The 15,491-nt window shown below is 36.2% G+C and overlaps 1 protein-coding gene across 1 annotated transcript; it reads left to right on the forward strand.

Annotated features, from left to right (window-relative positions):
• The first annotated feature begins 1,624 nt into the window (after positions 1–1,624).
• On the forward strand, positions 1,625–14,200 carry LOC148308266 (7SK snRNA methylphosphate capping enzyme-like). The gene is made up of 5 exons (XM_088262047.1): positions 1,625–3,139; positions 3,989–4,179; positions 7,471–7,868; positions 9,834–10,052; positions 10,495–14,200. Exons 1-5 carry the CDS (start codon positions 1,941–1,943, stop codon positions 11,374–11,376), a joined length of 2,889 nt encoding a protein of 962 aa, XP_088118173.1. The 5' UTR covers positions 1,625–1,940; the 3' UTR covers positions 11,377–14,200.
• The last annotated feature ends 1,291 nt before the right edge of the window (positions 14,201–15,491 follow it).

Raw genomic sequence — 15,491 nt, forward strand, 5'->3', positions numbered from 1 at the left:
TTCTTCTCTTTCAAAAACCATAATCTTAGATTTGCTAACATTCATCAATAAGTCACTTTCCTTGCACACATTATACACCTTTGTCACCAACGCCTGCAGGTCTTCTCTGCTATCGGCAAGAAGAACAGCATCGTCAGCATACAAAAGGCAACAGACAGTTAAATTATTCATTCTGGCTCCAACATTTAAATCTTTCAGTTCTTTCATGCAATTATCCATGTATAGGTTAAACAGCCACGGTGACATTACACATCCCTGCTTAACACCTTTAGAGATGCTAAGCCAGGATGAAAATGAACCACTTACCCTTATGCATGCAGTGCTATCCTCGTACAAGGATGCTATGCCTTGGATAAGTTTACTGCTTACCCCATACTCAGATAACACCTTCCATAGCTTCGTTCTATCAACTCGGTCATACGCTTTCTGCAAATCCACAAAAGCACAGAAAAGCTTTTGGTTTTTGGACAAAAACTTTTCAGTAATGTTGCGCAAGGCAAAAATTTGATCCGTACATCCTCTCCCATTCATAAATCCACTCTGGACATCCCACACTTTGTCCTTTGTTATGGTTCTCACTCTTTCAATAAGGATTCGACCATACATCTTGCCAACAGCACTCAATAGACTGATTGTTCTATAGTTCCCACATTCCACCCTAGAACCTTTACCCTTGTAGAGAGGCATTATAACTGCCCTTCTCCAATCCACCGGAGTATAACTCTCCACCGAAGTAAAGTAAATTTGTGTATTTAATAAACAAAGAAACAAAAACAAATAACAACATGGGCTTTATAATGATATTTTTATCTTTTATTTAGATCTTAAAAATAAATAATGCAACCTTCCATGTCAATGTAAATACAAATGTAATAAAATATTTCAATTTGTAATGCAATATGATAATATATGCAGTGATGGGGCTCAAAACTTTCATGAACCGGTTCGCCCTTAAGGTACTACCCCTACCCCCCCTTGTAAAAAATAGTTTTTACATTATTCATTTATTTGTTTTTTATTCTGCGCATAAATAGAATATTCACAAATAACTGAGAATACCCTAATTATAATAATATAATTAAAATGCGGACCAAGTAAACCGAGCGTGCTCCGATATATAATCTCAATCGGAAAATTGTGCGACAAAAAAAAAGTTAAGGACCGGTTCGGTGAACTCTAAAGAAAATTAAGTACCGGTTCTTGCGAACCGGTACGAACTGGCTGAATCTTACCATTGCCTACAGGCTATACCTATGTGGACGTGTTTGTTTGTTTCAATTAATTGAGAATAAATATCGTATCCTATATTTAGTAGCAATTTACTGTAAAAACGCTAAATGCTTAGAAATTTACCAAAAATCGACTTATGCATTAACTGTATTATGTAATAAAACAACACCCATATAGTTTTTTCAAGTTTATTTTATTTGACCAGAATCTGGTCAAACAAAGAGTATCGAATAATTTTTCTTGCTCAAAAATATTTACTTACTTACTAGTATGTATTAAGCCATAAAACGTCAAGATGAAGAAGAAATGATTCGTTGATTATAGATTTTGTTTATGCTTTATTTCTATGTTTCTAGGGAAAAAATTACAATTTTAATTCGTCTATGAATTTCGCTGCTGCGGGCCGTGTGTTTTTCGTGCGACGTATATTTTGCGATTATATTCATAAAAGTTGATAATTCCTAGTTTTCATCTTAAATAATTGTAATTAACGTTTAATCACACATGTTTTACAAGTTCTTTGAGGGTGTTTGATTGTTATTTATGTGTCGATGCAAATTAACGTCAAGATAGAGTTGTGTTGTTATAGTGAGGTGCGTTTATTGTACGCTTGCGCGGCGCGTAATTTGAACAATTTAAAAAAAAATGCCGATTAATAGCTCACCTTTGTTGGATTTAGTTTAATTTGATTATTATCATAATTCTTCGTGATGGATGAGCAACAATCTGACAAAATAGTCAAAGAAGTGACTGGTGACTCTGAAAATCCCGTATGCGACGATGAGAAATCTTTCAATGACGAAACCCAGCCAGAAGTACTAAACGCGAGTGAGCTTCAGGTAGAAGTACTTAACAATAGCGAGTCTCTAGTAGACTCGAGTCAGCCGAATGATTCCAAAGGAAACGGTAAAAAAACCAAAAAATCCAAACAGAATTGGAAAAATCGTTTCTCTAAACAGAAGCAGAAGTGTTCTACTTCTCAGGACACTTCGGAAAATAATTTAAGCCGGCGTCCGTTTCACCTGAACTTCAAATTTCGCGAAGGAAGGAATGGGAGGAAGAGACCCAGTTTTCCTGTCGGATCCAAATTTTTCCTTCCTTATAAGAGACCTCGAAAGGAAACATTCATTCCTCCCACAAAATTTTTACTCGGAGGAAATATTTCCGATCCGTTAAATCTCAACAGTCTTCAGGATGAAGACATCAACAGACAAATGAATGCTGTCACCCCTAAATCTTCACCCCTACCTACACCTCCTCGTCACAAAGCTAAGATAGAAGTTATTTACCCTCCCGATATAAGAGACCCGCTCAACTTGTTGAATCCGTTGGATAATGCGGAGTACGAAAAGCAACTGGAAACGAAGAAACCTCGCAGGACGAGAAAGCGTTGTAAATCCAAGCGGCGCTCTTTGGAGAATGCGAATGTTCCCGCCGGCAGCCCGACTCTAGCTTCTCCGGTCAAGGAGGAACCCTCCGCGCCGGTCGAAGTTCCGGTCGAAGCGCCCGTGGCCTCCACGCCGGAGCCTTCCACCAGCAACATGCCCAAGGACCTGAAGCTGGACTTGTCCCACGTGCGAGGGCACAAGCGCACCATCAGCGAGTCGGAGGGCTCCTGCAAAGGCAAGGACGGCAAGAAGCCGAGGAGGATGGATTTCCTGGACAAGATTGTGAGTCCGGTGATCCCGCAGCCGGGGGCGTGGATGCGCGTGCACCCGGGGCGCGGCGCCCCGCGCGGGGTCCCGGGCCGCGGAGCGCCGCGCGGGGGGCAGCGCGGGGGCCACCAGGGCAAGCAGCGAAACTCCCTATCCAGACTCACCGCCTTCAATGATAAATTCCCCATCGGGCCGGCACCATTGCCTAAGTTCAGAGAACAGGATGCCAGATATCAGTTTGGAAACTATGATAGGTACATAAAACTTTATTGCATTTAATAATGTACTTTTGTACATCGTCATATCACTGTTAATTATAATTGATTCATTTATAATTCTGCTTTAATTATTCACTTTATACCCAAGGCAGATAAAGCTGTGGTATTAAGTTACATTATTTTTACATTTATTATTATTTTTAAAAAACACAATATTAAAAAAGAACTTCACATGTATACAAAACTTTACATGCAGTTTAGATGAGACATTGTTTTTGAAACAATTATCATTTTTAATATAATATAAATTTTTTCACTAAAATTAGTCCATCAATACGGTGTCTGAAAATGATGCGGAATGCATCGTAACACTTGTCACAATAGATTTTAGGAAATAGTAGTATAAATACTTAATTTTACCAAGTAAAACTTAAATTAAAAATTAATCCATTTTAATCAAGGTTTTTTTTTACTCTGTTAAGAATTACAAATTGAGTTTTTAAATAACTTATATGCATTCCTTATCCATTACAGTATGCCTGTAAGCTGCAACTGGAAAAGATGATTGTTTATTTTTTGCCATAAAAATCCCTGATACATAAATATATATATATTTTTTTTAATGAGTTTATTTGTATTCTATTGTCTCCAACGTGGCGGGCGCAGTTGTTATGGCTCCTTCAAAACAAGATAAACTTGGGGCCTCACTTGCCTTAAATCCAACTCTGAATGCATGTTATCTTTCCAATTTATCATGCAATAATAAATGTTGGCTCTTTGAACCCTTTAGTTTACTGTTATTTACGGTCGATGTGGAAAATATAAATATTGTAAGTAAATAATAATAAAAATATGTACATCAACTTAAATTGTTTCATTTTACAGGTATTATGGATACAGAAATCTGGATGCTATGATCGATATCAGGCTGAAGGTTTTCGGTTTGAACAGACACCTTTTCAACGGTAAAGATGTCTTGGATATTGGCTGCAATGTGGGCCATATTTCTATAGCAGTAGCTAAGGATTTAGGTGCCAAGTCAGTTACTGGGATAGACATTGATAAAAATCTTATTGGTATGTAAATATTTAATTATTATTATATCGAACTGCATTTTATCCTTTGTTATACAGTAGAAGCTCTCTTAACACGTTGTCGTCGGGACACGGCATTTGCCGTTTTTCGCGGACTGTCGGTCAACTGCGGGACACGGCAATTGCCGTTTTTGTCGACTGTCGGTTATCGGCGGGAAACGGCAATATACGGGTTTGTTATCAGCGTGAAATAAAACGCGTTGAAGGGTAATCTGCTACCTGGGTGCTAGGCGATAGTCTGTTGACGTTATTTGAGATGTCTTGTCCAGATTGGCTAGTGTGTCGCTTGTAAAGGCATCCCCAGAAATCTAGAGTTTTTATGCGATCTCAATCTCAAGTTTAGTTTGAGCCATTTCACGTATTGGACTATTTTTCATACCGCTCGCACTGTTTTGTTTACTGTTTGGTGTGTTATTATTTGAATATATTAGCATTGTATAGGGAATGATACCTCGGAGGGGAAGACTATTTTTTATAGTTTACAATGCTTCTAAAATTGTGAAATACGGAATACTTAATTAAAAATTATGATTATAATTTATTTTTGATGATCAAATGTCATATATGATTTCTTTGAAAATTTCAATCGAAAATATTATTTGGTTTAGAAATTGTGTCAATTTTAAGAAAGCGATATATTTTTGCGCCAATCACGAAAAACACCCTCTTTAGGCTAGAGTCTATTGTTCGAAGAGCCCGACTACAATGTGTTAACTGGCCTTAATGGGACTGACCTAGGGCTGGATAACAAGAAGGTAGTGGAAAACACATTTTAAAAAACACTTTCGTAACGAAGAAAAAAAACACAATTTTTCCCAACCACTAATAAAACAGAACTTTTTTTCTGTAAAAGAATCTCACACATTTAAAATTGACATTTCGCTCACTCCTTTCATCAACGTCATATATCAAAAAATCATCAATTCTCAGTTGTGCATGTTTTCGGAATGCCTCGAAAATGTACTATATCCCAGCAAAAGCGGCATATTTTAAACTTAATATTTACCCGCTACAGGGCAGAAAGTGTTGTTTTTGCATTTTGAAGAAAAGGTATTGTTAAATTTTTTTTTAAATACTAAATATTTTTCAAATGGAGAAAAAACCTTCAGGTTTTACCTAAAAAGATCCGTTGGACAGTAAAAAGTTCAATAAGTGGCTTGATATTTATTTTTAATACATTTCATTATATTTCTTTAAAAACGATCTCCTGAAAAATCAAGTTTTTTGATATATTATGACATTGTTGAAAGGAGTGAGTGATTTCACAAACTGTAAAAAGGATATACAGGAAAAAGTCACACATCACTCCAAATTTTTTTAAATGTAGGCCCACAGTGGATTAAAAAAATCTGTTCTTTACTGCTGCCTTTTGTGTTGAATCGACATTTTAAAAGCGTAGTCACGCCATTTTTTTATGAACATTACTGCAGTAGAATCCTTCTGCTGCTGAATGTACATCGACCGCCACATGTAGAGCCTCTTTTCCTTAATTGTGGCTTTCTTTCTTCCTTCTTCGTACTTCTCACAGTCGACTTCCTCTAGAGGAAGACCTCTAGTGCTTCGTTGATAACAGTCTGAACTATCTAGTCATCATTCAACATTTCATTTTCAAGAGGGTCATCACCTTCAAGAACCCATCCCTGAACATCATGAAGTTAAAAATCACTCATTTCGGGAAGTTGTGAGTCTTTTAGCAAAGTTGCATTGTCACCTGGTTCAGGTTCTGTGTTTGTTTGTTCATCATTTTCCAAGGAAGTGTCCTCCAAACTCGATTCTCAGAAACAGCTACTACCACCTCTTCAACCTTCTATGTCCCAAGGACCCAACTCTAAAATTTAGAATTCGCTTCACATACGGTGTTTGAAAATGATGCGGAAAGCATCGAAACACGTGTCACAGTAGATTTTAAGAAATAGTGGTATTTAAGTCTTTTTCAACGTCAGGTCATGCTTTCCTCTACAATTTGACAAATGTATATGTAGAGGCCGGTTAAAGCGGTGCCAGTTAAGAGAGCGTCTACTGTATATATTATCTTTTCATACATATTATTAGACTTGATTCTATCATCTTTAGTTTATATATTTATGTATTTATTTATGCATTTATATTTCTTATCAACTCTTCATATCTCACATTTCAGTGCGCAGTAAATTTCTACTAGTTAGTGTTCTATGACTAATATTTTGTTTAATTATTAATGCTGACAACTTAATTATATTGCAATATTATATCGACGTGCCCTACGTGAAGTGCTCTAACTACATTTTTGTAAATTTTGAGATATTTGGTGTATGTTATCAACTGACCGTTATCTACAAATATAAACAAACAAAAAAATGTATAAAATAAATTACGCCTAGTTTTCAGTCGTATAAGGCGCTATCTACATCGAATTTTCGAAATGAACTGAACTCCTAAAATGCTAACTACTTAATTTTGACAAAGCATAAAACATTTAAACGATTTAATACATTATTTTTATTGTGTATTTGAATATTTAATACTAGTTTAGAATTTCAGATAAAACCTTTAATTAATAATAAAAAAAAATATTTTGAAAAAATCTAAGCTCTCTCCTGTAAAGTAACAAGTTTGCAGATGGAGTACTTTACGTAGGGGCCGTCGATATATTGCAAAATAATTAAGTTGTCAGCTGAATTATTTCATATATAACTATAAGAGTTTTGCCTCCCTTAATTATAATTTATAATACTAAATCAGTTGATAATCCTCGAATGATGTCCTATTTTAAGCATATTATGCGATTGGACTTCCCATTAAAAAATCGAAATTTTTAAGTTCTCCCAATAACAAATAATTTTTTTATTGATAGTCTTCAAATATTTTACCTTTTGTATAACAAAATCTGATTTCGATATTTGATGTTTTTTCTAAGATTCATATCCCGTAATAAATATTAAACAGTAATGGTTAGCATGTTTAGTTAAACATGCTAACCACAACGGTAGTTACCATGCTGGAGGTCCTATGTTTCCAGGGGAGGTGAAAATAAATATTAGTGATTTTACACTCTGTCTCTGAAGCGCAGGAGTGATCGCTGTGCCTTCATGTTAGTAACAATCAAAATAACACTGCGTTTATATGATGCAGTGCCCCATGCACCATTGGGTGCGAATAAGGGTTTGAGAGATGTGTAATTCAATTTAATGAAAAAAAAATTATGTATGAAACATTTATATTCAATGAATTATTTTTGCTTCGTATTATGGAAGATATGGCTTCGTATTATATAAAATACTGAATAAATTTCAGCTCGCGCGAGGAAAAATGTCAAGGAATATATCTTAGTCCCCCCTCCGGGCAACACTCCTCCCAAAGAAGAGAGTTCCGCGATCCCGGAGACTCCGCCGGTCGACGAGTTGTTCCCGGACAAAAGTATGGAAGTGAAGATGGAAGGTGTAGCCGAGCAGCGAGCGGAGATGGAGGCCTCCACCAGCCACCCGGGCACCAAGGCCAACTCCCACAACCTGTCGCACCGCCACAACAAGAAGATGAAGCGCAACAGGAGATCGCATCACAGGCACAGCCAGGATGTGCCCAAGTGTCACTTCCCCATTTCCTGCCCGATACTTTACGGACCGGCCTACGTGGCCGGCTATCCCTTGGAGGGGCAAAAGTGTACCTTTCCGCAAAATATTGTTTTTAAACAGGTATGTTCCCAATATTATTAATATTTAAAGCATTTACTTTGTGGTTAGTCATTTTTACTTATTTATTTTTTTACAAAAATAATAATAATTTAATATAAAACCACTCACCCAGATTTTTATGTCTACCGGTGATTGTGTCTTTGTGATTGTCCTGACGAAGAGACGGGTACGTCTCGAAACCGGTAGACATAAAAATCTTAGTGAGTGGTTATATACTATTATTATCAACATTTTTGTAAAAAAATTAATAAGTAAGGTATGTTCCAATTATTCTATCCCAACTTAACGTCTTTGTAGACTGCTGGAGTCAGCTCCCCTCGTCCTCAGGTTGTAGGTTCTTCTGTCATGGACAAAGTCACCTAGGCCATGTCTTCAAACTACGTTCTCTCTTTGCAGCGTCCATGAATTTTTTGGTCTTCCTTTAGATATCTTTCGAGGAGGATCCATTTCTATTGCCTGGCTTACGACATGCTCGGGTTCTCTGCGTCCCATGTGCCCATATCATCTCAATTGTCTTTCTTCTACCTTCCTATTTATGTCTGTTATACAATTATTCTATGGTGATTATTAAAAATAAAACGTACCCTTTCAAAAATCAGTATGTATATAATAAATGTCTGGATTCTTTTCACTTCATACAGCACTTAACTAGCCAAAGGTATGCGTTTTTAACCAGGGTGAGGGGTTCAATCCAGTGTTCAACTTCAAATTTGTTGATCAGCTGGTCAAATGAAAAGAACATAATTTGAATAAAATTTTAGGCTTCTTTGCATACAAAAGCGTAGTTTGAGATTCCTTGGGTTTGGGCATTGTAATGTAATTTTAAATATTAGTGATTTTTCAAAATAAATATTAGTGAATTTTCAGTCTAATATTTATTTAATATGGCCCTCGACTGGTACCTGAAGCGGAAGTCTGAAAACCTTTCCTTCGTGTATTTAACGATCAAGATAACATTGCTTCTATACAATGCAGTGCCCTATGCACCATTGGGGTGCGGATAAGGGTTAGAAGAACAAGAAGAATGTAATTTTTATATCACCCTTTATAATTCTTCCTTTTCTACCTACAGACCACTAACTCTTTGTAGTTTTTATTTACACGTAAAAAAAGTGAGTTGTAGTAACTAATTAACCATCACGCTGCTTCATCACAGGGGTAGGCAGAGAAAATAGAAGGCCACACCAATCTGTCTTTCCAAACAATTATCGCCTGTTTCCACATTTATGCATCTCCTCATACATCTGACCTGACCATGCCCAAGTATTTGAAATACTTGATCATGTCAAGTTTTCCTCTGTGTCATTTTGCTCCTATTTCCATCTAAGTTTGTTTTCCCATTCTTTATTCACTCATTCGATTTACATCCCCAAATCGTCTCAACGCACCTTTCTTAATTTTATCGATAATGCTTATCTCAGCCTTGCATTCTTTCCTTACTCTTCTTTCCTCACTCATTCGATTCACATGAACAAACCATCTTAACACACCTTTCTTAATTTTATCGATAATGCTTATCTCAGCCTTGCATTCTTTCCTTACTCTTCTTTCCTCACTCATTCGATTCACATGAACAAACCATCTTAACACACCTTTCTTAATTTTATCGATAATGCTTATCTCAGCCTTGCATTCTTTCCTTACTCTTCTTTCCTCACTCATTCGATTCACATGCCCAAACCATCTCAACACACCTTTCTTAATTTTATCGATAATGCTTATCTCAGCCTTGCATTCTTTCCTTACTCTTCTTTCCTCACTCATTCAATTCACATGCCCAAAGCATCTCAGCGCACCTTTCTTAATTATATCGATAATGCTTATCTCAGCTTTGCATTCTTCCATTTTTAAATCTGTTTTATTCTTACAAATTATGATGTGCATCTACATATTCTCAGTTGTAGCTCTACTGCACTAGATCTTTAATAAAGTTGATAAAGTTCTCATTGATGGTTTCATTTTCAGGCAAACTACATCCTGAAGGACGAGAGTCTGCTGATGGCGGAGCCTTCGCAGTACGACCTGATCCTGTGTCTCTCCGTCACCAAGTGGTTCCACCTCAACTGGGGCGATGCCGGCCTAAAGCTGGCTTTCAAAAGGATGTTTTCCCAACTGAGACCGGGTGGAAAACTCATATTGGAGGCCCAAAATTGGGCGAGTTACAAAAAGAAGAAGAAGTTAACGGTACGTTATATTTTTTGGAAAGACTTCATGCGCCATAAATGAATCGATCGTTGTCGGCAGCTTTATTTGTGATATGGCCAACATTTTCCTTTGTCAGTTTTCTTAACAATAAATGAAATGCATATTACATACCTATGATACATACATATATCCTTGGCACAATAGAGATAAAATCTATCAGTGTGAACTCCTGACACTTAAGTTATTTCTATAATATTGTAGATTCAAGCTGGAAGTTAATTTAAAATAACAACTCTTCATATTGTGCATAATAAAGATAAAGTGCATAAACACAAATATATTAGTATCATTATTATTTACATGTATCGCTGCGAATATGTACTAAGTTGCGGATGATGTATTTTTAATGATTGTCGTAAATGTGATACAGTGATTTGTTTTTATTTCAACATAAATTAAATTTTATTATTTTACCTTACAGGAAACTATTTACAAGAATTTTATGGGAATAGAATTCTTCCCAAACAAGTTCCGCGAGTACCTGCTTTCACCCGAAGTAGGCTTCAGTAAATGCTGCATACTAGCAGTTCCGCAACACTTGAGCAAAGGCTTCCGGAGACCCATTCACTTGTTCATCAAGGGAGACTTTACTCCGAGCAAGGTCCAGTGGTCCGATACGTACGCCCCCTCTTCGCATCATCAGACAGATCTCACCTTGGAAAACCAACCCAAGAAGGTTTACGCTAACGCTTTCAGTCCCGGTTACAATCCCAGCAGCAACTTTTGGGGCGGTACTCCGTTGTACGGCGCCGCTACACCGTACTCTCCGCGCTTGGAAAACACTGCGACCGAAGAATCTCCCTTTTACAATCCCCGCAGCGATAGCTACGTGCCGTCGTACACGAGCTCCGGGCAGCCCAAGACGGTGTACGCCAGCTTGAGTTCCCCGCAGAGCGACTACGGCGGGACTCCGCTGCACGCCACGGAGAGCGGAGCCGCCAGCGCCGGCGTGTACGCCACGCTGGCGTCCCCCGCCTCGCCCTTCCTGGAGCCGTCCCCGGGGCACTCGTGGACCCCGTCGCACCTCTACACGCCGTCGCACGCGGCGAGCGGCGAGGCGGGGCCCAGCCGCAAGGTGTACGCCTCGCTGCACTCCCCGCAGGAAGAGGGCCGCGGGCAGTGCAGCCAGCCCGTGTACTCGCCCAGCGTGGCGCGCCGCTCCGCAGGGCTGCACTCGCCGCTGCACACGGGCTCGCTGCTGGAGCCCGACACCAGCTCCAGCGACTCCAAGCCCTTCACGCCCGTCACCAGTCCGGCGCGCCAGAGTCCCAAGGAACCTCCTCCCCATGATACCGAACAATAAGGTTAGAACCGGAACGAGAGATTATTCATTCGTGAAATGCAAACATTGTAACATTTCGTTGCGTTAATCCTTGGAGCCCAAATATATCTTAAGCAATATATAGCTGAAGTTTATCCCAGTGGAATTTTGTTTTGGCAACCTGATTTCTTGCTACAAAATATTTCTCATGTTAATTTATACATACATTGACCACTCCTTGTATAGTGTCGTAAGTCACAGAATATAATTTTACAGGAATTCAAACTTATTTTAAACTTATTTTGGCCGTAATATTTGTAGAGTTTTGTTAGTAACTAAAGATGTAAATGAAATGTATATAAAGTATATTTAAAAACTCAAATTTGTGGCTTGCAAATAGTACATATATGTAGGAGGTGTCGTGTCATTGTTATTAATCTTATGTAGTGCCACTACTTGGGACAATTTTTGTCAAAAAATGTGATATTGGGTTAAAATGTATTTGTACATACTGAAACCTTTATATAAGTATAAGGCATAGTTTACCTTTATATAAGATACATGAAAAAGTTGTTTTCTAATGTACATTACTTGTACAGTTCTATTTGTAAATTACAAATATTCCACATTGCTTTTAGTTTCTTTTTGTGTTGATTTTATAAATGATATATTAAATGTGAGGTATTCGTAATGGCCGAGTTATGTTTCCCAATACTCTCACATTCTGTTGATTGCTTATTTATTTTAATTAAAAAACTAAGTATATGATACTTTTTTTTTTTTGCATTCTCGTACAGTAAAAATATGTAATTAACTTTTAATTCCAAACCAACTGTAGCACATTGTTTCATACTTATTTGCTATTGCACATCTCATACTGAATAAAATACGATTTTATATTATATTGTTGATAATTTTGATAAATAGTTTATTCAGGTATACTTGCAACTACACATTGCAACAATAATTAAACCATTTATTTTACGTATTATTTTTTGAAATCTCATCAAAGATGAAGAAGAATATTCATCTTTGATGAGATGTCAAAAAATAATATGAAAATAACTCCTGCAATTGAAGATAATCCAGATTTTGTGAACAAGTATTTGGACACGCTCAAAATGTTGTAAATACATTTAATTTACGTTAAAGTTTGTTAATTCTGAACAAGGATAATTAATAAAATTTTACAAAATTCCGATACTGTGACGATTTATTTGTACAAAATTTATGAAACAATAAATTTTGAATAAAATATTTTTTTCAATGTAAACTTGTATCAATAGTTATCAGGTGAATTATCAAATCAACCCACTGCCTCCATTGACAGTTTGCGACACATGCTGTGCAGCATCTATAATAAGTGAATGATCAATCACAGGATTTTAGTTATTTACCTGAAATTAGGAACTACCCCTTCAGCTATAACTCGCTGTGATTTTTTTTCTGAAAAAAAGCTATCCATATTTTTTAAATGCTTTTGTTATTTTGACAAACAAAAAAAAACAGATTTCCTTTCAAACTTAGCATCGGTTTGGGTGTGAAAAATATCAATGTCAATTTCAAATTAACAAGCTTTTACTATATTAGAGAAACGATAGCGTGCTTTAGTGTGCAATGGTTTTAATATAATCAACTGTATTAAAATATCTTTTTTACGAAATATCGATTTATGAGTTAAATGTTTTCTTATCCAGATTTTTATACCGCATGGTGTAATTTACTTTCTTTTCAGCTTAGTTATACATATTATGATAATCAAGAAATAAACATTGATTTCCTTCACTATACCTTATGTTTAGAAATTAACTGCCTTATGCAAATTTGGTGTTCCTACGAGAATATATTGATTCTTTCCCGGAATTTCCCATAAATTTAAAAGATAGGTAGTAAAGATCATGTGTTTTATCAATTCTGCCTTAAATACATTTACACATATTCATGTAAAAAACCATACATTTAGGAGCGATCCAAGGACAGAAAGTTTTGCTCAAAAGTGTATATTTTTTCCAAATTATCATTATATGTAGTACTCAAACCAAACAAAACTATCCTATATGGTGTTCAAAAAGTATACTTGAAAATTAAACTTACTACTAAAATATTTTTTCTACTAAATAAACTTCTCTTTTTAAAACAAAAACTTTTCCTATGTGGTGTTCAAAAAGTATTCTTGAAAATTTTTACTTATCACAAAAAAAATCAACTAAAAAAACTTATTTTTTGAAAACAAAAACTTTTCCTATCTGGTGTTCAAAAAATGTACTCAAAAAGTATAATATTATACGAAAAGCATAAAAAATTTCAACTAAATTTTAGTTTTTTGTTACGGAAATATTAATAATGTTAGCATTAGTATTTATTGATAAAATAAGAATATTCTTCTCAATTATATATTTCTTTCTTCATCCATAACGTTTGTTTTTATACGTACATACATATATTGAATTAACACCGAACAGTCAAAATGTTACTGCGATCAAATGGGTATTCATTTAAAAACGACATGTGAATTGACAAAACATTTATATTTTTCCTCTATTATTTCCCTACTTCAAAACAAACTTCATATATTCGTGTAACATCTGTATTGTAAGCAAATAATTTCATATAAATGTAGATTGTAATTTTATCAAGGATCTCTTTTTTTATTGCATTTAATTTACATGTGATAAATTTATATATGTATGTAAATGATTGGCATTACATGCCATTCAAAACTGCTTTAGTATTTGCTAAAAACTTAAAACATTTTCCATTGAATTAGATTACAATAATTGCGTCTATATTTATTTCTCTTATCTTGGAAATCTTTTGTATGATATATTTTCTAATGAAATAAACTTGATGTTTTACAAATTCTCAACAGTTTTTTTTTTTCGTGCAGTGTCTTCTTTCAAGGGCATGTCAAACTCGCGGCCCGCGAGTATTTTTTTTTGCCGCCCGCGGTTATATTTTTCATTTATTTTAATTCTACATTGAAATCATTTTTTTGTATGCCAACATATGATATTCATTTACAAAATCATTAAGTTGGATCTACTGTACCTCATGTGATTATCTTTGATAATTAATTATTCACTTAAAGCTAGATAAAAACGAAAATGATTTTTGAGTTTTTTGATGCGGCCCTTGGTAACTTTTGAGTTTGACACCTCTTTTCTAACAGATAAGATTTAAATACAAATAAACATTTATTTAGAAATCTATTTTCCATGTTACATAATAAAGTTTTATGGGTTTATCAGATATTGCAAATGGCTTTTTTTAGTTCCCGCCTCCGTAGTGTGATGGTCAGCATGCTCGGCTACCGTCCTGGACGTCACAGGTTTGATTTCCAGAGGGGGGGTCAAATAAATATAAGTGATTTTTTCAGTCCAATGACTAAGGACCTGTGTAGTTAAACGGATCTGCGATGCAAAGTGACGGGGCAAGTAAACAAGGCTGCAGCCATCTCTCAGAATGCCTAAATATTTTATGTGGAAAAATCCTGAGAAAGTAGATTTAGCACAAAAAACGTGCTCAGAGTGTCAGAAATGAAGACTTTAAGAAGCATATCAGGCAAGAGTCTTCGAGATAGTATAAGAAACACCAGGATCAGGGAAATATGCGAGATCGAAGATGTCGTTAGGTGGGGAAGGCTACGAAGGAGACAATGCTTTGCGCATGTGAGAAGAACGGCACCATCCAGACTCCCCCACATCACACTGTACGGCTTACCCCATGGTAGACGACTCCAGGGCAGACCATCAAAGAGATGGACCGATAGCTGGGAATCGACATCGCAGGAGGCTAATCCCTCTTTAAAACAGGCCACAAGGCCTACACCAAGAAGAATAATATTTATTCAATATTACCCTGGACTGGTACCTGAAGCGGAGGGGTGATCACCTTTCCTTCGTGTGTTAACCATCAAGATAATACTGCGTTTATATGATATGGCACCCATGGACCATCGGGTGTGGATAAGGGTTTGAGATGAATATTTATAATGTACTTATTTTGATAATCCCCCTGTAGATGAATTGACTATTTGTGTACTTGGATTGTAAGATTTGGGTATATTCAAATCATTGTTAAGGTACAGATATACATGCATACACTTACTTGAATACACTAGCTGGTATACACTTGCTTGAAATAAGCATGCTCAAATT

The sequence above is a fragment of the Brachycentrus maculatus genome, unplaced genomic scaffold (genome assembly GCF_059751285.1).
Source record: "Brachycentrus maculatus isolate JH-2025_06_01 unplaced genomic scaffold, ASM5975128v1 h1tg000172l, whole genome shotgun sequence".
NCBI lineage: Eukaryota > Metazoa > Arthropoda > Insecta > Trichoptera > Brachycentridae > Brachycentrus > Brachycentrus maculatus.

Bases quoted from the DNA above. Each gene is read 5' to 3' on its own strand.
- LOC148308266 (XM_088262047.1), top strand. From the start codon at position 1,941: ATGGATGAGCAACAATCTGACAAAATAGTCAAAGAAGTGACTGGTGAC. The intron at 3,140-3,988 runs GTACATAAAACT...TTCATTTTACAG, and splicing joins CAGTTTGGAAACTATGATAG to GTATTATGGATACAGAAATC. The intron at 4,180-7,470 runs GTATGTAAATAT...AATAAATTTCAG, and splicing joins CATTGATAAAAATCTTATTG to CTCGCGCGAGGAAAAATGTC.